The sequence below is a fragment of the Cavia porcellus genome, unplaced genomic scaffold (genome assembly GCF_034190915.1).
Source record: "Cavia porcellus strain 051 isolate PalLab524CR breed Dunkin Hartley unplaced genomic scaffold, mCavPor4.1 scaffold_13, whole genome shotgun sequence".
Taxonomy (NCBI): Eukaryota; Metazoa; Chordata; class Mammalia; order Rodentia; family Caviidae; genus Cavia; species Cavia porcellus.
The window spans coordinates 28,980,198-29,004,644 of record NW_026947496.1 but is presented as its reverse complement, the minus strand read 5'-3'; the positions used below and the strand labels follow the sequence as shown (position 1 = coordinate 29,004,644).

Below are 24,447 nucleotides of genomic sequence, written 5' to 3'. Positions count from 1 at the left end.
TTTCACGATCTCTCCCCAACTGACTGCAATCCAGGGGTCAGTGGGTTCTAAATTCTTATCAGAGATTTGATTGCAGAAATGTGTTTCAGTGATGTCCAGGGCTATGGGCCTCAGCAAGTTGTGGTCCAGAGGAGCTGAGAGGCTGAAAACGGGGTCCTCAAACAAGTTTCACACAGGATCAGAGATGCAATTTCTATGGCTGTTCTCCTATCACACAGCAAGAGACTAAGAATGACAGGGCAATATCTGTCTTGATTTTTCCATTTGGCCCTGAGTACTAGGTAGAAGAGATGCAAAACTCACTAAATAGTGTAAGGCCTGAAGAAGAAAGGGAAGAGAAGGGAAATTTTAAAAAAAGAAGAGAGAAAACAAACCAAAAATATCAAACTTTAGTGGGCACACCAGAATTTCAAAATTCAAGAGGAAATTTAAACCTGAAATACAGCAATAAAACTCAACTAATGGAAAATGAATTTATTTTAGATGAAAATAATTTTGAAGATGAAAGTGTGTTTAGGATGTTCAAGGAAATAAATGAAGGAATTGCACTTAACATGGGCAAATTATGCAACTGAAATAGATATTACAGAAGAAAAGTTACATTTTTTAAAAACGTGGACATAGTAGGGAAAAATATGGACACTGAAAAAAAGAAAATTATTGACGAAATAAAATCCAGACTAAATATTTTTTTACTGGGATATATATTAAAGAGTAAAGCAATAGTAGAGAGCATAAGAGAATTTCAGTACAAAGTAGCAGTGAATCAAATTTATCAGGATTAACATTACCTGAAACTTGATAGAAATGAAAAAACCCAAGAGCTGCTCTTTTCTAAGTTTGGTCCTTTTTTGCCTCTTGTTGCCAGCTATGGTCTAAACTCTTGAGGTCTGTGATCAAGGATGTGAGTCTGGGAGAAGGCAGAGAGAAATTCTTGCCTTGAGTAACTAGATGAAATCACTCATGGTGCTTCCGGTGTGGGTCAGATTAGATCCAGAGATCAAAAACTCCACCCAAGTATCATGCAGCCTAAGCTGGTGGAAATGGTTAGTGATCACTTAGTGATCCCTTTGGAATACTTTTGTGAACCTAAGTCAGATTTTGATGTTTTCTTAAGGATCTTAGTCTTACACTATCTTAATTTACCAACTTCTTTCTATCTCAGTGGTAGTACCAATCTAGATAGATTGGTAAATTTTGTATGTTCAAGTAGAGAATTAATACAGAACAATGTGAAACTTTTGGGTTTCATCTCTTGTTTTGCCTTCATCCCTACTTGTCTGTATTGGGTTTTGTCAGTAACAAAAGTCTGGGTAATTCCGTGCTTCCCACATTTCATTTTTTTTTTTTTTTTTTAGCAGAATCTACTTTTCAATTAGAGGTGTTTTTACTTCCATATGTCAGACATTTATGCCACATGAAGTGATTTAAAAACATCAATCCTATCATATCCCTCTCCTGCTTAAAACATTTTAATGGGGGCTGGGGATTTAGCTCAGTGGCATAAGCACCTGCCTTGCAAGCAGGTGGTCGTGAGTTCGATCCCTGGTGCCGGAAAGGAAAAAAAAAAAAAAAAAAACAAAAAACATTTTAATGGTTCCCAATTACTTTTTTTTTCTACTGAATTATCTTTTTTAAAATTTAGTTGTTTATTGGCAGAATTTAGGTTTAAACAATGATCACACTCATCATAGGGAATTTGTAACTGTGCATGACCTACTTTGATTTGTCTTTTTTCCACTCCTGTTTCCCTCTCTTCCTTTTCCCTCCTTATTTACAAAACTTTGTTTCTATTTTATCCTTCTTTTTTCATTTTTCTTTCCCTTGATTTCCTCCTGCCCCTCCCTAGTTCTCCTTCCCATATGAATAATTTCTTCATGTACATGTAGACTTATGAATATATATACATGCACACATAGACAAATAATATGTACCTGTGTATATTCACACACATATAGCTAGACATACACATAGTTTTACATACATAGTACATAAATATTACTTCGAAGTATTCATCATTTTGTTTAATCTTCCAACTTTTTAACACCTACTAGTTAGTTAAACCTGCTAAGCCACCCAAGTTGGCAGTTGATCTGGTTCATACGACCTTTGGGGAAAATATTTAGAAAACATGAGGTCCCTTTCTGTGCATTTTCTATCAGCTTTACTCACTTGAAATTGCATTACATGATACAAAAGTTCAGTGGTAGAGGTGTGACTCCTTCTGCTTAGCTGTTGCTTCCTTCTCTGCTGTGAGGACCTGTGGTCTCCCCGGGATGTGTCCCTCAGGCTCCTACAAATGGATGTTTAGGCCATTTCCATTTTGTCCTTCCATATCCTTTCTTTTTGTCCAGTGTTTACAGAATGCTGTTTATTGATTTAGGAGGAATCAATATCTTTATGTAATAAGTTTTCCATCCAAAAATATCTTTCTTTATATATCCTTTTAACAAGATCTTTCTTTATATATCCTTTAATAATCTTTTTTTACTTTACATTTTATTGTCTTGTCTATTTAACAAGATCTTTCTTTATATATTCTTTAATAATTTTTTCTACTTTACATTTTATTGTCTTGTCAAAAAAATACCTAAAACTTTTCTAGTTATTGTTGTCAGGGGACATTCAAGCTTTTTTCCATTTCTCTTTTGAGAAAGTTATGTCTCCTATTGGGAAAAGCAACTGAGTTTTTGAAAATCTTCTCTCAAGTTTCCAGTCGGTTCACCAAATTTCCTCTACTTTTGCACTTTGATCCCCAGTGATGTTGAACAATTCTAATTCCCCACACAGAGCTTTGATAAATAGCTTTATGCTTTCTGGAAGGTCCTTCCCCTACTGACTGGCTCATTCACATGGTGAAATTGATCCAGCTCTGTCTCTCCCAAGAAGCATCCCCAGGGTGCTTGCTGTTGGTAGGGCCTTCATTTATACTTCCCTAGCACCTCTGTAGGCTCCTGTTGCTATAGTTTATTGCCCTTCATCCGAATAATCTGATTCTGTATATAGACTTTGCACTCTGTAGAGTCAGGAGCCAGATATTAGACAAATTGATATTCTCAGAAGCTAAGTGTATTGTCTGAAACATAGTCACATACACACACACACACACAAGTATACAATTGAAGAACTAATAGAGAATCATTTATGTCAGACCAGAAAGATCTAAATTTTTAAGGATTTCCAAACTTCTGCTTTGTTATTCTTGATATTTATAAATGTCACAGATGTAGCATATTTAAATATTTTTAAGTCTACAGAGTTGATTTATTAAATTTTGTTACATGAAATTCATGATAGAATTAGAGGTTTGGACTAGATACAGAAATCTTTAACTTACTTTTTTTTTTTTTTTTTTTTTGTCTTTTTCCTTTTTATCGGTACCAGGGATTGAACTCACGACTGCCTGCTTGCAAGGCAGGCGCTTATGCCGCTGAGCTAAATCCCCAGCCCCTAGATACAGAAATCTTAACTATTGATGGCAAGTTTATTCACTCAGTGAACTATTATGTATTGAACACATACTACCTTTTTGCTCTGTCTTCACATGGCAGAGGAGTTGAATGAATTCCCCTGAGACTCCTTTTTTCAGGACATAAATCCCATTGATGCTGGCTCCTCCATGATCTAGTTATTTACAAAGGCTCTGACATATCACCTTGTGGGTTCTGATTTTCGATATGCATGTAGAGAGGGAAGAGTGCAAACATTCAGACTATAGTACATAAGTCATGCCAGATGTGCTGAGAACTGCAGACATGATACTTTGGAGATTTTACAAGATCCAACATGGGACTATGCAGTTAAAAGAAAGCATGCAGCTTGAAGAAGGCATTCAGTACCTGCTATAGCACTGGGCACTTTCAAGCACTCCTTTAATGCATTTGTTCTTACAGTGGGAAACTACTCCTAGTTCCTTTTTCTTTTAGAGTTGTTATTAGATTATGCCATGCCTTGGCACAAATCTTGAAAATATTTCCCCACGTCCTGAGAAGATAATGAAAACGACATTTATCTTCTTGACTATTTTCATCATCTGATCAGGTATGTGATGACTATAAATCGACTATCATAAGTTTTAATTACAGAAAGTAAGTTCATTTCTCCCTGTTTACTCTCTCCTTCAAGGATGAACTATGGCATGCTATATATTGCTCCAGAAGTGTCTGTGTCCTGATTCATAGAATCTGTCTTTGTATTACTTTACATGACAAAAGGGATTGGGAAGATTATACTGTATATTTACACATAAGGCTTCTTCCAAGAAGGAGCAAGTCAGGTTGAGAGGGAAAGATATAATGGTGTCAACACCTTGCTTTACAGATGGAACACATCTGTAGAGATGCACATCTGTAATTAACACTTTGGAAGACTGAGGCAGGAGGATCACAAATTTGAGCCCTGCCTGGGTAATGTAGAAACTTAAACTTAGTGAGACCCTGTCTCAAAATTTTAAAAAGGAGGAGCTAGGAATGGACCCCAGAGTGAAGGTCCCAGGTTCAATCCCTACTACCTTCAAAAAGAAAAAGGAAAAGGAAAGAATGAAGAGGAAAAAGAGACGGAGGAAGGTGCCAACAGCCAAAGAATGCAAGTGACCACGGCTAGCTGAAAAAGCTAAAGAAATGGCTTACAGCTTTTTCCTTACAGTCTCTAGAAGGACCACAGACCTGTAAATGGCTTGATTTTGAATTAGTGAGATCCACTTTGGACTTCTGAGCTCCGTGACAAATGTACAATGCTATAAGCTACCATCAAGTTTGTAGAACTTTATGCAGCAGCAATAAAAACCTAACATAGGGATTCAGTGGCCTGGCTCAGGTGTTGACTGCAATAGGTTCTTTGGGAGAGTCTGATGGGGTGAACTGTGATAGAACACCTATCTAAGGGAATCGAGCAAATGTACTTGATATCAATTATCCACTAACTTCATGACTTGTGTCTCTAAACTGTTGTTTTACCAATACAGGACTCAATTTAAGAAGGGAAAATGACTTTTTTGAGATCACAGGAAATACTTGGGAGCCACAAAGAATTGACTTGGTCTCTCCAGCCTCAAGACCCCCACCCCCTCTGTCACTCCATGCCACCCTCCTTTAAGGCATGGTTGTTGACTGAATGATTGTATGCACAGTCAAGGCAAATAAACCTCATGACATCATTTGATACTGACTCTGTCAGTGAGAACTTGAAAATGAAGTTAAAAATTAAGCAGCAAAGCCAAATCCACCCTCTCTGCTCTGAGAATATGAGGTCAAACCTGGTTGCTGTCTGGTCACCAAGTGGCTCATTATTTATCCTTGTGAAATCCTGCAGAATTATCTGAAAGTGAAGAAGAAACACTCTGGTTTTGCAAGGGGACTTATAGTCAAGGGCTTCATTACTGGTTTAATGGTGAAGGTAAGTTTGTTCTTGTTTTGGGGAAGGATGCTAATTCCAAGTCTCTCAAAGATCTTTTGGGAGAGGGAAATGCTTCAGAGGCACTAAGAGGAAAAACATTGTCTGCAGCGTAAGGATCTCCATTGGGGTTGGGATCTGGTTTCAAAAGGAAGAAGAGACTGTCTTAAAAAGGTGACTGAGTAGAGGGAATACGAATTCTCTGTATGTAAAGACATGGACAACTATTTGGGAGAAAACAAGAGAGAATGCAATAGATAGTAAAGATCTCTGATTGTCTTGCTTTGAAATTTATGTCTCTTACATGGCTTTCTTAGGTTTTTGTTGTGTTTAATTTTACCCTCTTTAAAAGAAAAAAAAAAGGTGACTGATTCTATCAATACATAGAGCAAGGCTTGTGAGGACAGGGAGATCATTTCCTGACAAAAATGTGGGATTAAATGGTGGAAAGCTTTGGGTCTGGGACAGTGACTGATGGCCTTTTCAGATATCTATGTGTATTTGAATTCAGCTCACAAGAAAGGGAAAACATGAAGGAGGTCATAAGAATGAGGGCAAGGAAATGTGTGTGCTTCCAGGGCTCATCCATTAGCACCTTTTAGCAATGTGACAGGAAACCCAAGGGGCAGAGGCATAAATGTATCACCTCCAAACCCACCAATAGAAAATGCTGCTTACAAAGACTCAGTTCTTGCTTGGAGGAAAAGACTCAAGGGTCTGCTGTAATTACAAGTTAACTTTGATATAACTCTGTTCGTTTCCAGTCACCCACTGTGAGTGCTCAGGACACCATCATTTGCCATGATTCAGCCATAAATGAATTAACAGTGTGCCATTAGGTTAGATGCTGCAATAACCCATTTTATACCAGAACTACAGATCTTCCAGCAAGGCAGGCTGGGCCTCAGTTCCACTCACACTGCAGAATCCTTCTTCCTGTGTCCTCTGATGCTGGTGACAAGATAAACTCTCCTGCCCTATAGATGCCAGTATAGAAAAATCCATTTTTAAAAAGAAAAATTTTAAAACCAATTTAACAACCAATCAAAACACCTTTTATTTGCTGTAAGCCTGTACTTATTCATGGGCCTATAAGGGCCCAAGCACTAAGGTGGCTGTTGTTATTACTGTTGTTATTAGCATCAATTACCTTTTACAGGAATAATATTTTACAGTGCACAAGGCATGTCATATACCTTTGTTTTCACTCCAAATAGTCTTATGAAGTAATATTATCCCATTTCTCCTATGAGACAATTGAAGTTTGAGGAGTTTTATGAAACTCCCTCAGGTTTACATGGATCAGCAGTGGCAATGTGGAACCCAGGCCTAGAGTTCACTCTGGCCTGCAGATTGATGGTCTTTGAACTTTGAATTCACCCTAAGTAAACCAGGGGCCTCGATTTGCACAGATGATGCAAGACAGGTTGGATATCGGGGGAAATATAGAGTAGAAAGGCCACTTTTAAAAAAAAAAAATCTGAGTTCTAGACTAAGAGCAGCGAAAGTGTCATTCTTTAGCTTTGAATAAAACAAGTCTATATTATTAATTTTATCTCAGACACATCCTCTACTGTGTCAGAATATTACATTCTATATGTAAAATTTTTTTCTCATAATTTCACTTCAATTGCTCTGTCTACTTACAGCTTTGACACTAGGATTTTGTATTGCTTTGTTTTTTGAATCATCAGCCTTGAATGTGAAGGTCTTTGACAAAATTCATGTTCTCAGTGGTTTGTTATTAGACTATAAATTATCATGCTATCTCTAGGTGCATATTAATCACTCTGGTGCTCAGATTCCATAATTTCACAAGCTCCTGTGATCAATATTTTCCATTACTATGTCACAGAAACATTCCATTTTAGAATGGATATTATCTTGATTTCTGTATTTTTCTCATGCAAAGGATCAGAAAACAAACAATTGAAATCTACTGAGACAAATTTAAATAGGTGAAACTATAACACAAAAGTAGAGTTTTCTTACCCCTCCCCTTTAGATAGCAAAAGAGAACAGGAAGGAAAACTGAAGTAATAGGGATGATACAATCCCATTAGCAAAAAAGCAAGAAAAAGTAGGATTTTTGCTAAACATTCAAAACTTAATTTAAAAGTATTTTTCATCATCAAATTTCATCATCAAATTCATCATCAAACTGCTAGAGTGAAAGATCAAAACTTAATTTAAAGCTATATGAATTTTCAACTAGAACACATTAAAATGTAGCAATCCTATTGGTGTTTTGAGCTTATACTTACAGTGCTAAGGAAATAAAGAAATAGCATGAATAGATAGAAAAAGCAGCACTCCAGGCATTACAATACCTGGCGCTGGTTCTGTGAATTGAGTGTCTTGAGGTAGCTCTTCAAGCTTTCTGCACGTTAGTTTCTTCTTCTGTAAAACAAACATTTGGGTCAGAGGATCTCTTGGTCTCTTTCAGCTTAAGTACCCAGCATTTATAAGTCATTGTAGAAGTTGATGGGAAGGCCTTAAGTGTAGTACAATTGTGGTCATAGTATGTACAGTCAAAAGGTAGGTTTCTTCCAAGTCATGGGTTCTTATATAACATGAGAAATCAAACAGCAAATGATGAAATTCCAAGTTTGGGCTCAGATCTTTGCTAAGATCAGAGTACAGAGACATGGACTAACCTCTGATAATATCCTGATGCTAGCACAACCTACGAACCCTCCAAAACCAGCCAACATCTGTCCTTGTCTGATCTCCTGTTTCTGGTAGTGCAACCTTGATGTGGGACCATTGTCAACAGAGGTGAGAATTGCAAACCTCAGATGGAGAGACACTATTCTCAGAATTCTGAGCTATTTGGTAAACAGAAAAATACTCTGACCATGTTGATGAAGCCTAATCACGATTTACTTTCTTCTGGATACTAAGTGAGTATTTACTAATTGTTTTAAAAACTTAATAAATACAGAAAAATCATAAATAATCATATGCCCATCCTGTTCTGTAGTTCAGAAAAAGCCACTGCAAATGCTTGTATGAGTCTGTTCCTTTGTACATTAATGGGCACACTGCATCCTGTTCTGTATTCACAGCATGAAGATTTCCCCAATTTTATTTCTATATCCTTGAAAGCACTATTCTAACAGACTTCATAACAAAAATCTATCCAAATTGACTTGCAAAACTGACTTATAGTTAGTTGAATTTGTCTACAATATTTTCCCATCATAACTTATACAACAATAGATGTTTTGGGAAAACAATCTTTATCTGTTTCTTTCCTAAAACTGTTCTATCCTAATGTCATAGAATAAGGATGTAATGTCATAATCCTAATGTCATATCCTAATGTCATAAATTAAGGATGTAAATAAGTCTCCTTTAATTTAAGTATAGAAAGAGTACAAATATTGGGACATAGATAAGAAAGATATGATACAAGTGTTTTTAAAGTCATTCAGTTTAGGAATGAACACAAAATTGAAAATATTCTTAGGATAGAGATTTTTTCCTAAAAGATATGCATATATCCAAGGAGAGTTTGATTAATGTGTAAATATAAAACTAAATATGTGCATTTTGGGGATCATGAATTCTCTCAGCCTGTCAAAAGAGCGAGGTTTATATTTATTATTGTAGTTGAAAACCCTACTCAGTATAATTTCATAGGTGATTGAAGACGTTTGCACAGTAAGGTGTCCAACTTGTGTTTGCAAACAACATCTTAAACCTTTATATATAATTTATATAAATAATGTAGAGCCACTTCTTCAATATTCAAAAACACCATGGAACAGTGTTCCAGTTGTCCTAAGGAAAGAGAAACATGGTAAGAATTTAAAAAACAAAAAGCATTGCTCTTGGGCTTAAATGCCCATCTCACATCTACTACAAACTGATACTTCCTACCTTTGCATGGTTCTCTGTGATAAAACCTTTCAATTTTCTTTCTTTAATTTTTACAGTACTACTTAGAAAGGAGCTTTATTATTACTGTGTATATGAAAGAACTGGTAGCTAAGGAATTTAAGTGACTAGGTCTAAGGATTTATACTGATATTTCTAAAAGTACAATCTAATAAAAGCATAGAAAAAGTGCACTGGAAAATGCAAATAATACAGCTGTATTGAGTCAAAATTTCTACTGATGATGACAAGAGGCAACCATATCAAGAATAAAGACTTGTGAGTCATATTTTGGGTTATATTCTCACCATAGATAAAAGCCTGAGTTGATAAGAGAAATTTAGTGGAGTAGCAAACTCCATTGCAAAGTGTGGTACCACTTCCTGGAGAAGCCAAATGGACACGAAGCCTTCCTCCGAGAAAGGTAGGCCAGTGGTCTTCTTGCATTAGTACTCTCCTCTTCCTCTGCGTCCCCCATGCTGGTCCTTGGAGAAATTCTTAGTGGAGCTTCAGGACCAGCTCCAGCCTGTAATCCTGTCAATGGCTGTTTTTTCCTTAGAAAAAGGATTTCTCTATTAGATAAATCTATCAGAAATGAAGCCAAATAATCAGTAAATGCTGAGATCTAAGCAATGGAATGAGTCTTGAGAAAGAAATGAAAAAGAACAGTGGGACCATACGGTAACTTTCAAAGTACATTCAGATTCAGCTATGGGAGAAGCAGAAAGAAGTATCTCAATGAGGAGCTCACTGCTTACTCTTTATGATCCAGGTACAGATTTCTGCTCACTGCGCTACGCACTGGCTCTCATCATGCACTTCTCAAACTTCACCATGATCACCCAGCGCGTGAGTCTGAGCATTGCCATCATTGCCATGGTGAACAGCACCCAGCAACAAGATCCAGCCAATGCTTCCACTGAGTGGTCTCTGACAGACCCCCTCTACCACCCAAACAGGTCCAACGAGGAATTTAAAATGAGGGTAAGTGAGTTAGAGAAGCAAATGATTTGAAAGGAAGGCTTTGATCTTGATTTTGCAGAGTATAAAAGCATTAATTTTCAGTGATAAAATAAAAAAGGGTTGAAATTATTTTTCTTCAAGAAATTGATTGTCTTTGTGATCATGATAACCTTTCATTGAGGTTTTTTAAAATTATCATGTGGGGAAACTGTAGAAAATAGTAAAGATTGTTCTAAAATGGAACAAATAGGTTACCGGGTGTCACCAGTGAAAAACTATCCTTCTGGGTTACCCAATTACATTTGAATCTTTGCATTTTTATTGTTTCTGAGTTGTTTCACAACCCTGAAAATTCTGTGTAATTAATAGAAACACAGATGACTCCTGTCTATAGCTTTGCAGGTGCATTCTGTCCTGAGCAAAATCATGTGTTCCTCCATTCCTGGGTCTCAGCATAATTAACAAGTCAGTATTTCTATCTATCTATCTATCTATCTATCTATCTATCTATCTATCTATCTACCTACCTACTTTTCTGTGAATACATTTTTCTTTATTTATTGTCTGTTAATGCATGTTTGCAGTGCATAATGTTGTCATTTCAGGTGTGGAGATGGTACATAGCACATGCACACATTCCCAATTCCTTGTTCCATCCCCTTTCCCTTCCTATCATCTCCCGCTATCTTATGACTTCTTTCAATTTGAGAAAGATCTATCTTCCTACTTCCTGCTATCTCTCTTGTATTTTTCTTTTCATTGACAAGTTGAATCTCTCATATAAGAGACATCATACAATATTTAAGCTTATGTGTCTGATTTATTTCACTAGACATTTTGGCCACAGATAAATCCATTTGCTTTAAAACCCATTTCCATTTTACTTCCTGTTTACATACATGTGCTTCTCTAAATTCTCCTTTGAATCAGTTGGAATATTTACTAATGCCCCTTAGTCAATGAGTTCACTGACATCTCTGTTTAACACCCATGGTCTCCAACTTTTATAGCACTAGAGAACAGTTGCTCAGAAGACAATTTTTCCTTACAGTGGGCTGGGGGAAGCAGAGAATATGATGGTTTGGGGATAATTTGGATGCATTGATTACATCTATTGTCACTTTATTTCTACTATTATTATATTAGATTCTCATAAATTGTGAGTAACCTACATCCCTTGTACATGCAGCTCACAGTAGGAGTCATGCTCCTGTGAGAATCCAAATTCCTTGCTGATGAGGCAGTAATGGGAAGGCTGAGGAGTTCTTATAAAAACAAAGTTTTCCTCTGCACACTTACTGCCCATTGATCACCTCTGGGTGTGCAGCTCTCTTCCTAACAGACAACTGACAAGGCTGGGGTTCTGGAACCCTGCTTAAACCATCTCTCATGTACTACACATTTCCAATGTCATCCCTGTAATTTGTAATTCGTCATTTTATTATATTAGGCACAGTTTATCTATCATTACTTCTGTGCTCAAGAATCCTTCACATTGCCAAGCATGTTGTGTTCCCTTCACACACTCTGGGGCTCTAGAGTGTGGTCCTGCTTCTCAGCACACCCCCAGGGAAAGGGCTCTGAGCCAGCTACTTTGATTGTTTCCTATCCTTTCAATGCTGCAAGTTCATTTTTATTGTTTTGTCTGATAAGAATGAATTTTGTTTTTTTCTGTTCTTATATGAAACATATTATATTACATTATTATATTCTTATATTCTAATATAATTTATATATTATACTTATTTTTCAAAGGATGATTCTCATACTGCTTCCCTCCTGGAATCTTCTCAAATTGTTCTTTCCTCTTCTCAAAATCCCTATTTTATTTGTTCATCCTCAAATAGTAAATTTCTAATACAAATTGTGTACCTTGTATTTTTATAGTTCTTTAAATAGACAAAAGATTTATTAACTTATATTCTTTGACTAACTAATTTATAATATGATGCCATATATCTTCAGGACTACCCAAAAGTGTTTATTGGGTTATATCAGAAAGGAGACATGATCTTATTCATTTGAAATATATCTTTGAAGCGTGGTTCTGTCAAGGGAGATCATAATTCTCAAGTATGATTTTTCTTTTTAGTTAGGGGTTGATTTTGGTAAGAGTGCATGAGAGTTGTTTATATTTTATTCTTTCAAATAAGAGTCATTATCACCCAACTTTTACTAAATTGTTGAAGGGTGTTCTTCAACAAGTAAGCTATTTCTTGACAGCTCTCTACTTAGTTTTTGTCATTCATCTTATGTAATTATTCATTTCCTTTCTTTATTTCCTGTTTCTTACCTTCTGAGAGAGTCAAATTGGAGGAGTACTTGGTTGTTCATTTGGAAAAGGTAAACTAAGGTAAAAAATAAATACAGAAAAATTAAAATAGATGTTTTGTAAGAGAATCTCACTAACCCCAGAAATGCTACAGACATTAGATTTTCATAAAATGACCACTTAGCAAATAGTTTTTCTTCTTATTTTTTCCAGGCATCTGTGTATCAGTGGAGCCCAGAGACCCAGGGCATCATCTTCAGCTCCATCAGCTATGGAATAATACTGACGCTGATCCCAAGTGGATATTTAGCAGGGATAGTTGGAGCAAAACAGATGATTGGCGCCGGTTTGCTGGTCTCTTCCCTTCTCACCCTCTTTACCCCTGTGGCTGCTGACTTCGGAGTGATTTTGGTCATTGTGATTCGGACAGTGCAGGGCATGGCCCAGGTATCCAAGCACTTTCACAATCTGAGTGGGATATGAATCCCCAAGTTCTGCAAAAGAACAAATGTCTTCATGATTTTCATTCCAGGGAATGGCATGGACAGGACAGTTTACAATTTGGGCAAAATGGGCTCCTCCACTTGAACGGAGCAAACTCACCAGCATTGCAGGATCAGGTAAGGATGGTCATGGTTGTGAACAGTTTTGGATTAGGCTCTATCCTTCCACATCTTTTCTCCTATGAATCAGAAAGCTTGGGGAAGAGGATAAAAAGGTGCTGCTGAAAAACTCAGTGATATAAGCCAGCTACATAACCATGATATCTCCGTTGTAAAGATACAGAGCAAAAAAGAGAATAGTGAACTGGGGCAATTAAAACAGCCATGTAAGAGAAGATTTAGAACATTAAGAATTGCATAATGGAAAAGTCAAGGGAGCTACATAAACATAATTATAGCAAAGATTTTAACATAAAACTTAAGACTATTAGGCAAAAGTAGAGCTCAAAGGATTTGCCATATTCTGAGCTCTTTCTTTCTCAGAGCTAATAAAGTTTCACAACTCTCTTATGTAAAAACTAGTTTGGGCTTATTTTCCAGGAGGAAAGTTATGGAATTTAGAGATTAAGTAAATAATCCAAATGCAAACAGCCAGGAGGACATGGAACTGAAATTGAAACCCAGGCAGTTTGGTTGGTCTTAAGAGTCCTCACTCACAGTCATAGTGCTGGATGGTTCTCCATGGTGCACCTCCCAAGGCCACTAGAATCGTACTCCATTGATTTCCCCAGATTGCATACTCGAAGAGCAAAAGCAGTGATCTCAGCAAGCTTCTTACTCCATGTCTACACACAGCCACGTCATGTGGCCTTTTACCTCTCAGCAGCCTCCTGCTTTCTTCCTCCCAACACCACCTCTATCTCCAAATGCTCCTGGTGGTCTCTCTCCTCGAGGCTGGTTTCTGTCAACATTCTCTTCGTATCAAATGCAACTTATCTTCTTAAAGCATAGATAGGACATTTTGCTCACCTGCTTAAGATTTCAATGTGGCTCCTTATTGTGTAGATATCAAGATGCTCTACCATCTGGTCACCACCTCCTTTCTATTCAGCTTCTCTTTGTAACCAAGACTTACTGTTCCCCACATACCTGCATTCATTCCCGCAGCCTCTCTTCCCATGGGTTCATATCCCTGAAAAGCTTCCTACCACACTCTTTTTGCCATGTTATTCTCTTAACTCATATAGCAACTCTCTAATCTTATAATCATAATTAATGTATCTTTATGTGCATTTCCATAGCACAGTTTACTTTTTTATTTTAAAAAACAAAACAGAAAAAAAAGGATAGAAATGATACTATCATGTTTGAATCCACATTTTTTCAAAGACTAGACATATTAATGGGTTATAAAATTAATTTGGGTAGAGAAAGCAGTATTTAGAAAGAAAACATAATATAAAATTTTGGCATGCTTTACACATAACAAAGCTAAGTGTTCACTTGTGAAATTGTTTGAGGCATGTGGTTTTGTGTACAAGTGTTTGTGCATGTTTTTCTTGTGTTGTTTTACCATGGAAAATGTATTTATAATGTGAGTCTGTAAAATGTTATTGTTGTTTTAATATAGATTCCAAGGTTTACTGTGTTACACTTGTGATAGTGAATTTTTTTTTTTACTAGACCAAAAGCTCTTGAAGGGCAGGGCAGTTCTTTATTAATTTTTATAAATCTCTACGTTTCTCCATTAAACCTCTTATTGCATCGTGTCATAAGGTGATTCTGTGATTGCAGTTTCTGTGATAAATTAAGGGATTTAAAGTAGATCACACTGGTCCTGAGGCAGCATTGAAGAGTTGGGTGGCGTATAGCAATTATTTACTAAAGCTAATTACTCTCTATGATATTCTGAGAGGAACTGTGGGTAGAGGCAAATACTCTCGTTACCCCACTAATTTTGTGTCTGCCACCTCAGTGGAGATCACATAGCATTAGCCTTTCTTATTTGCATAACTGTTCTTCTTTTTGTTCTCTTTAGGGGCAGCATTTGGGTCTTTCATTATTCTCTGTGTGGGTGGACTAATCTCACAGGCATTGGGATGGCCTTTCATCTTCTACATCTTTGGTGAGTCACTCTCTGAAACCTTAGCACCATCACTGCCCAGGGATTTGTTTTATCCCCCTTGTATTAATAGAAAAAAGTCCTTTGTCAAATGGATGAAGAATTTGAGTTTTGGTATCTTTCAGAATGTAATCCACCCAAGTTGACATAATACTTTCTGGTGGTTTTGAGGATCCACATATACATGGCAGAGGAGATAAACCTTCTTATGCTGCCAACTTCTGGGAAATAAGTAGTGGAAGCTTAAATTTATGCCCTCAGAATCTTCACAGACTCATCACATCTGAAGTAACTGGCCTAGTGATCAAATGTACACAGTTAAAATGTCAAAGTTGGTTGAGTACACCTTCAATATGTTTTCATACTGTATTCTATAATTATTAATTCTACCTAGGATAACTTTAACTTATTCTCTACCAAGTGAAGCTTACAAAGATCAAGTCAAATGTCCCCTTCTCCTTGGGATCTTTCCGAACCTATCCTAACAGATTTATGCATCTCCTCTTCTGTAATCTTACTGATAATTCCTTTCTAAGTTATGTTGATGTGCTTTCATTTATTTCTCCTTTTCATCTCTCCATGAGACTATGAAATTCTTGAGGCAAGAAATCAATCATATAGTTTTTATCACTTTAGTAGCATCATAACATTTGCATTTTAACTTTAAAAGATGGATGAATCTAGTTATAAAGGGAATTTAAAAACCATTAGTCCCCAAAATATTTTAATATAGAATGTTTTTTAAATGACAAATTTCAGTAATTAGGCAAAATTCTACAAGTTTTTATTGTTATAGTCAAATAGTGTCATTAAATTTAGTTTCAGCTGTTTTATCATTAATGATGCTAATCCCAGCCATCTTGCTTCACAAATGTTAATGGAGTGTGATCAGAAATATTCCATCAGAGAATCCATGATGGATATTATTTGTGGTTTGAACACAAATGGGATGGACATTTTCCTTGTCACGCTGACTTCATGGCTAGTTGTCCCATGTATGTCAATGCTTTTTGTCCTCTGTTATGACAATTCAGCACTTGGAAAACAAGACAATAATGAACTTATTAAGAAGTTACAGTGGAAAACACAAAATACTATAAAAATGGAATCTTAAGAGCAATCAATGAGCCATACAATGCCATATTCCATGCTCAGGGCTCTGACATTAATAAAGGCATTTCAGAGTTTGAAAGGTGATAACTGAAAAGCTTTGATGAAAGGAAAAAGTTCATAAGATGAAAAGGAAGAAATGAGAACATTTAGATCTACTCAGATGAAAAAATCATTTATTCAGATGAAATAATTATAAAGTGATGTGTGGTAAAGAAAGAACACTTCAGAAGTTTTGCTTCCCCAGTACACAGATCTACCTAAAAACTTACTGTGTCCACACTTCGCAGGTAGCATTGGCTGTATCTGCTGTCTACTGTGGTATATGATGATTTATGATGACCCTATGCATCATCCATGCATAAGTGCCAAGGAAAAGGAGCACATTGTGTCCTCTCTGGCTCAGCAGGTACAGTGTGCCCACTCCTTCAACCCATGGACCACCCAGACATCTCCAGGGAAGGGCATGTTTCCCCTGGGAGAGGCAGTCTCTGGCCTGTTCTAATCTATATTGATTAGCTATTTCCTTTCAGCCCAGTTCTCCCAGACGATCTGTGCCCATAAAGGCTATGGTCAGATGCCTACCACTTTGGGCCATTTTCACTGGGTTTTTCAGCCATTTCTGGTTATGCACCATCATCATCACATACCTGCCGACGTACATCAATACTGTACTCCATGTTAACATAAGAGACGTAAGTGTACTTCCTATATTTCTATAGAACTGATGAGAATGACAATTGTTCTGTGCTGTCTATTGAATTCCAGCTTTGCATATAACCATTCATTTAACTTTCATAATGACCATGGAGAGGCATTGTAACAACTTCCATTTCACAGATATTGAAATGGGACCCTGAGAGGCAAGGAACTGGCCTTGGGTCACACAGTTACTAAGGGGTAGAGTTGCATTGCCTCTCTGACCACTATTCCTTACTGCCACACTAGCTGGTTCTAAAGTCTCCCTTAGAAGTTCATGTAGCTTCCCTCTAGTACAATGCAAGTGCTGAGACCATGCTGTTCCATGGTAAAGGATGTTAGTTTCCTTCCAGCATCTCAGAATGCAGAGGTATCCCCACAGCTGATGGTTGGTCTGCATCACTGAAAGACACTGGTGTCCTATGCATCTCTGTAATTACTCTGTAATTTTCCTTCTCTCAGAGTGGGGTTCTGTCTTCCCTGCCATTTGTTGCTGCTGCTAGCTGTACAATTTTAGGAGGTCAGTTGGCAGACTTGCTTCTGTCCAGGAATTTTCTCAGCTTAATTGGAGTGCGAAAACTCTTCTCATCCTTAGGTAAGGATAAATATGTGGGTTCAGTCAACCAATCCTACAGGGTTGTAGGGTGCCCCTGACATCCTGTCCTCATTGTCCAGGTCTCCTCCTTCCATCACTCTGTGCTGTAGCCCTGCCCTTTGTGGCATCCAGTTACGTGACAACCATTATTTTGCTGATACTTATTCCTGGGACCAGTAACCTGTGTGACTCAGGGTTTATCATCAACACCCTAGATGTTGCTCCCAGGTAAGAGCTTTACCTGAGTTTCCCTCTGCCAGATCTCTCAGAGGTACTCGATCATCACCATAGAAAAGAAAACCTTCCTGTTAGCAACATGCACTAAATGATGGCAGAATGACAAGTAACAGAAATGTCAGTACATGGCCATGACCTAAGGTGGCATTTAGAACTACATTTCCCTTTCCTGCCTACTGGCCATTTAGATAAAACTGTTTCTCAGGCTTTTTGACTAGAGATTAGACTGTATGTTTTGGCAAAGGGCCTATAGACAGGTGTTTTAGAAGTTTCTGTGGGGCTGATCATATTAGCTACTGCCTATGAGCCAACTCCAATGCTAAAAATTTCTCAGAATCGACACATCTAATCCTCTCAGTTACACTGAACAGATTCTGTTGTTGCCTCCTAGGGCAGAGGGAGTGGACTGAGGCATGTGGAGGTTAAGTGGTATGCCTGTGAGCAGATAGGGCAGAAGGGGGATTTGGAGCCATGAAGTTTGGCTTCAGAGTCTATGTCTTGTCCTGCTTGTTGTGCAAAATGCCTCCTGTGCTGGGTGGTGGGGAAGAAAAACTTGGTTGCCACAGGAATTAGTTCTCTGAGTTATTCTCTTGACTCAGCAAACAAGTGATTTCTAGATTAGCAAGCAGCCATCTCCCCAGAGGTCTTTAGGTGAATGAAGAGCTGCAATAGGCCAAATGACTTTGTCATTAGAGATGAGCTTCATTCAAGCTGAGTTATGATGACACAGGTGACTTTTTATGAAACACCAAGTTTGAAATCTTCTCTACAGATATGCAAGTTTCCTCATGGGGATCTCAAGAGGATTCGGGCTTATTGCAGGAATTGTCTCCTCTACCACCACCGGATTCCTTATCAGTCAGGTTGGGCATGTTATTGAAAGGTATTATTTTAGGCATTGGAGATATTCACTGTGCTCTCAAGATGGTATGGTCTGTGGGAGAAGTGAGCATGGTCCATGCAATTAATCTACTTGTGAAAACCTCTAGGTCAGAACATGATGGAAAGGCTTCCAGGGGAAAGAAAATTCCAGGGGATGTTCAATTAATGAAAACCAGCTATTTGGGTTTAGAATACAGCATGTCTGGATTCTTAAAGGTTAAAAGGTATGAGAGAATGCTCAGTGATGAACATGATAGATGACCCATGACTGCAAGGAAGAAGAAGATGACAAGAATCTCTCCAGATTAATCCCAATTTTTAAACAGTCACAGAAAGAAAAATTAAGGTCTCAAAGCCAGTCTAGTGAGAGGTAGAAGTGGGATAGAGAAGGACTGTGAATCATTGCAGGGAACGAACAGGTTGAGTTTTACACAAAGTGGGCAAGAGAATGGAAAGGCAGAACCAGATAAGGAAGGAAGAATTAAGGAGAGTGAACTGCAAAGCAAAAATTTTGTTTTCTTTGTAATAAATCTCTATGTGAGCTTGTTCTAAGGTTGGTACATTTTTTTTGTTCTTTCATCAAATTGCTAGGAATCCAATGTGACAAACCGATACACTAGGTGATACAGGTGGAGGCTCACTCGGGCAGATCACATAGAAATCCTAGTGTAATGAAATATCCACCTAATGGACTGTGGTAATAGGTGTCTAGTGCTGCAAACAAACATGAGATAGTAATGGTGTCATCTTCAGTATAATTCATTATCTTTGAATGAATGTTGAGGTCCAAATTTCAAACACAACATCAATGCAGCTTAATTTACTTCTGTTTAAACAAACAGCCATCCCAACTGAGAACCCAGTATATATTTTGGAGATATTTTGTTTCCAACAGTTTCATGAACCTTTTTTGATAACTTGACAATGCCTAGTGTATATTGTATATTGTTGCTTAAACACTCTGTGACCAGAATTACAATACAAAAAAAATAGAGCATTTCTATATAACTGGTGGGAAAGGGACTTGTGAGATTAGTAATTTTGCTTTTGTGTCTATGTGTCCAGGATTCTGAGTCTGGATGGAGGAATGTATTTTTCCTGTCTGCTGCTGTCAACATGTTTGGCCTTCTCTTTTACCTCACATTTGGACAAGCAAAGATCCAAGACTGGGCTACAGAAAGGATTCTCACCCACCTCTGAGTATACAGCATCTGAACCTTCATATAGTACAGACTCTTAACCTTCTAACTTTTTTTTACTGTCCACAAACTGTATTCATATTCTTAACCACAGATATAGTACTCTGCTCTGGATGTGTGTTAGAATTTTCCATAGAGCCTTAAAAACATGGAGATGCCTATACCACAGTTCAGAGAATATGTGAATTTGTCTGGATTGGAGTCTGGACACCACTGAATGTTAAATTCCCTGAGAGAGCCAGGGTGTAACTGGTAGACAGATTTGAAAAGGCAAATCTGTTGTCCTTAAATTTTCCTCTTGGGAAAATAGTAAATGAATAAAAATCTATGTGAAAATAATCACTGTTAAAACCTTCATGGGGATAGTTATAAACACAAAGTGTAGCCATATGCTATAAAATTCAGTGTAGGGCAGAATTCTAAGTTGGTAAACAATAGAATTAACTTTTTTTTTTTTTTACTGTTTTATATACTGTGAGGCATGGGTGTTTATTTTTGTAGTTAAACTCTATTAAAATCTGTTGTTAAAATTCAATAGACTATTTTAAAATTATTTGAATTAGGATTTTTTTTCCATCACATATAGCAGAAAATGTCAGGAAAAGATTCAGTGAATAAGGTTGACTAGAATTCAAGGCAAGAACTTACCGAATTGGGAAACTTGTCCTTAAGAGAAGGACAAGTGTTAGAGGGGGCAGTGTTCTTGCTTCTAGAAGGGACAGGGACATAGTCTTGATGATTTGATGAAAACTAGAGGGAGACAACCAAGACAACTCAAGTGAAAAGATACTTTATATGTGGGAGGAAAGCACTAATACTATACTATTGTATAATGGACTGGAAAAGGCACAGAAAGTGTCATGTAGTAGAGAAGATTCTTTACTGTCTTAGTTGCTTTCCTCTCAATGCTGAGACAAAAATACATGATGGTCAAAATTAAGGAAATAAAGGCTTATTTAGCTCAGAGTTTGTGGAGGTTTCAGTCTATACTTAGCTGACTCCAGGACAGGGCAGCATGACACTGGGGCAATAGTTCAAGGCAGCAGAAGACAGAAAAAGCAACAAGAACAAAAAGAGGGGTGAATAAACCTCTGTCCTCCATCTGATTGTAAGCAGACCACACACTGCCCCCAGGGAAGGGGTAGCACTCACATCATATCCATGCCCTCCTCATTCGGAGCTTGTTTACAAAGTGAGAACCCTGGTCCCATGCTGACTTAAACTTTTAAACTTCTCAAGGGGACATAGTATCAACGTTTACAGATAGGGAAAAAAAAAATGTGTTTCTGCATATTTTCTTTTTTTTCTCAGGTCTCTCCAGTAGTCACCATCAACTCCCACAATAACTGACTCTGGCTCCAAACATGTTAAATGTATCTTCTACATGGTCTTCACACACATAGATGATTGTAGTTTTGCTTCAAAGTTTCTAGAGAGAAATTCCTCCCATATTGGGATCCTAGTAGAACCAGGAGGACTAGAACCTTGAGCTAATTCAGCAGGTGACAAGAAACTCTTAATGCCAATCAATAGGTAGTTTTGAGAAGATGCTTTAAGGAAAATGCAGTCAAACCTTGAGGTGATATTATGTGAACATGTTGCTCTGACTTCAGTGTCTTTATGATACACAGAGAAAGAGAGAGAGAGAGAGAGTGAGAGAGAGAGAGAGAGAGAGAGAGAGAGAGAGAGAGAGAGAGAGAAGAGAAGGGAAAGGGGAAAGAAGAGGAAGAAGAAAAGAGAATAAGAAGAACAAAAGATGGGTTATACAGGCATTTTTACATAGGAAAAATGGCAGGCAATCCAATAAAAATGGACATGACTTGAACTGGGGTTTCACAAAAGAAAATCTTTTTTTTACAAAAGCAAATTGTAAGTGGCTCATAAATACTAAAATATTTCAGCTTCATTAGTCATTACAAAAATGAAAATCAAAGCCACAGTGAGATATCGCTACACACTTAACCAAAAGGATAAAAATGAAAGAAAATAGAAAGTAGAAAATATTGGCAAGGTATAGAGCAAGTGAAATTTTGCACACTGTGAATGTGAGTATAATCAAACCTTTGGAAAGCTGCTTGTCAGTGTTTCCTACAGCTGACTGGAGATTTCAGTGACTGAGGCATTTCACTGACAAGTATATACGTACATAAGAACGTGCACAAATAATGTCTATAGGAACATTACATTTAAGTACACCAAACTGGTAACATCAATTCTAAGGGATGAATGAGTAAGTAATTCTGGCATATTTCTGCAGCAATGAGAATCAACAGAACCAGTACCTAGCAGATTCTCTCTTTCTCTCTCTCTCTCTCTCTCTCTCTCTCTCTCTTAGGGCTGGGGTTGACCTCATGATCTTGCGCTCACCAGGGAGGCACTTATACCACTGAACTAAATCCCTGGCTCCCAGTACATAACAGAATGCTTCAAAACAGACAAAACCAATCTACTCTATTAAAAATCAAAGTAATGATTTCTGTCCTTCCAGCTTCTGCACAGGTGGGAAAGTAGCAGCAGCATAATCTGTGTTATCAGCTTTGGAACCAATGATGGAGTTCCTAAAATGCAAAATGAAGGAGCTCAGAATTCCAAGAAACTATGACACTGGAACTGTAGTTGTCATGGAGCTAAGAACCACAGGAGCTCAACATTTCCCAAATGTATCTTAACAGATAGCATATTAAGCCTCTTAGGATATCTTTCCCTCTGTGATGGTTTGAAGAAGAACTGTGACTCATAATTTTTTTTTTTTTTTTTGTGGCAGTAATAATGGGATACGTGTTCAAAATGAGTGGGAGTATTTTAAGAGATGAATGACAATGTGACATTTACTGTAGTAATTGTTTATAATTAAATTTGTTGGTACATTTTAGGTATACATAATGGTCATATTCATCATAGGGAATCTGTACCTATACATGTTATATTTTGATTCCTTTTCCCCAATCCCTTCTCCTCCCTTCAGCCCCTCTTCTCCCTATTTACAAAGCTTTGTTCCCATTGTATCCTTTTTAATCATGTTTTCCTTTTGCTTTCCTTCTTTTCCTTCTCCCATCCTAGTTCCTTTTTCCTTTTGAACAATTTCTTCCCATTTCACAGTATCTATTGTATACACTATCCATTGTCTTTATTTATTCCTTCAGTTTCTCACTGAAATGCAATAATTACACATGTGAGTCCGATTTATTTCCCTTAAAAGAGTATGGCCTCAAGTTGTGCCCATTTGTGTACCCATGTTTATAGCAGCACAGTTTGTAATAGCTAAATCTTGGATACAACCCAAATGCCCATTATCCGAGGTATGGATAAAGCAGACGTGGGTTTTTTTTTATATAATGGGGTACTACTCTGCCATAAAGAAGAATAAATTCGAGACATTTCTAGGTAAATTGGCTGGGGATGTAGCTCAGTGCCAAGGCCCTAGGTTCAATACCCACTACTGCACATGATGAAGAAGATGATGATAATGATGATGATGATGATGATGATGATGAAAGTAAAAAAAAAGAATCTATAACCCATCTCCCTGTTTTAATCAATTGTCATTTAAATTAGTTCACTTTTCTCAAATAGTTTGTTGTTATCTGTTTAAGAGTGAGGTCATCTGCTGTTTCGTATTCACTGTTTGTATTATATTGTGAATTTGTAATATTCCTGAGAGCTGAGCAATATTTTTGAGCACTTTTTGTTGTATGATGGAATTTGATCTTCTAATAGTTTATTCAGGACTTAGGCTGCTGGGTGGCTGTATGAAGGTGGCTCTGGATACATGTATATGTTTTCTGTGTCAAGATATACATGAAGCTGATGTCAATGTCACAACAAGAAAGAAAAACTTTGCTTATTCCTGAAGGATCAGACGAAAATCAGCTGAAATGGAAGTGTTTGATGCTATCGTTATCTGAAGACTGCAAAGTATTGATTTATAAAACTATGTAGGCTTACAGATCTGGTGGCATGCCCACAGAATCCCAGCTACCCTGGAATGTGAGGCAAAAAATTTGCAAGTTTTAGGCCAGACTGTGCAAGTTAGAGAGATCTGTCTCAAAATAAAATGCAGAATGGGCTGGGGTATAGTTCAATGCTAGAACGTGCTTCACTTGCACATATAAAGCCTGAGATTCAATGCCAACTACTTTAAAAACATGAAACAAACATTGATTTAAAACAATCTGTGTAGGATTAAAGTCATTTGAAGAGTGTTCTTAGACAACTTTCTCAATTTCCTTCATAGTTATTTGCATGTTAAGGGGTTCTTCAATTGAATTTGACACTATGTTATTTTGGAGGATTATCTATTTTATGCATAATATAAAATATATTTGCAAAATATTCAATGCTGTAACTTTTCAGAATATTTTAATTTATCTGTGTCTGAGGCCTTGATTTCTTTTTTACTTCTGACATGGTGTGTTTTCTTTGTGTTTCTTCAGGCCACTCAGTAATTTATTTATTTTAAAGATAGTTTATCTTTTTATTGTGCAATTTCTTAATTTTATTATTCATCTCGCTAAAAGATAAAACCACCTATTTCCCTTTGTTTTATTTCTTGTGTGTTCCGTTTTGAATATCTAATTTATTTTCATTTGTTTTCATTTAATTACGAAAGAGGTTAAAGTTTAAGGAACGATTTATTTTCTAAGCCCACTTAT

The 24,447-nt window shown here is 37.1% G+C and overlaps 1 protein-coding gene across 2 annotated transcripts; it reads left to right on the top strand.

Moving 5' to 3' along the window:
- The first annotated feature begins 5,210 nt into the window (after positions 1-5,210).
- On the top strand, positions 5,211-24,132 carry Slc17a2 (solute carrier family 17 member 2). Of its 2 annotated transcripts, none has more exons than XM_013151418.3 (13): positions 5,211-5,394; positions 8,137-8,294; positions 9,587-9,697; positions 10,046-10,257; positions 12,722-12,955; positions 13,041-13,128; positions 14,990-15,076; positions 16,474-16,592; positions 16,717-16,878; positions 17,345-17,477; positions 17,558-17,705; positions 18,487-18,577; positions 19,662-24,132. In XM_013151418.3, the coding sequence occupies exons 3-13, from the start codon at positions 9,670-9,672 to the stop codon at positions 19,794-19,796; spliced, it is 1,437 nt and encodes a 478-aa protein (XP_013006872.1). In that variant the 5' UTR covers positions 5,211-5,394; positions 8,137-8,294; positions 9,587-9,669; the 3' UTR covers positions 19,797-24,132. The 2 variants fall into 2 exon arrangements, with proteins under 2 accessions (XP_013006872.1, XP_013006870.1); XM_013151416.3 differs by having other exon boundaries at positions 18,487-18,597.
- The last annotated feature ends 315 nt before the right edge of the window (positions 24,133-24,447 follow it).

Coding starts and splice junctions, on each gene's coding strand:
- Slc17a2 (XM_013151416.3), top strand. CDS start 9,670: ATGGACACGAAGCCTTCCTCCGAGAAAG. Junction 10,258..12,721: donor ACGAGGAATTTAAAATGAGG/GTAAGTGAGTTA, acceptor TATTTTTTCCAG/GCATCTGTGTATCAGTGGAG. Junction 16,593..16,716: donor TGTCCTCTCTGGCTCAGCAG/GTACAGTGTGCC, acceptor ATTTCCTTTCAG/CCCAGTTCTCCCAGACGATC.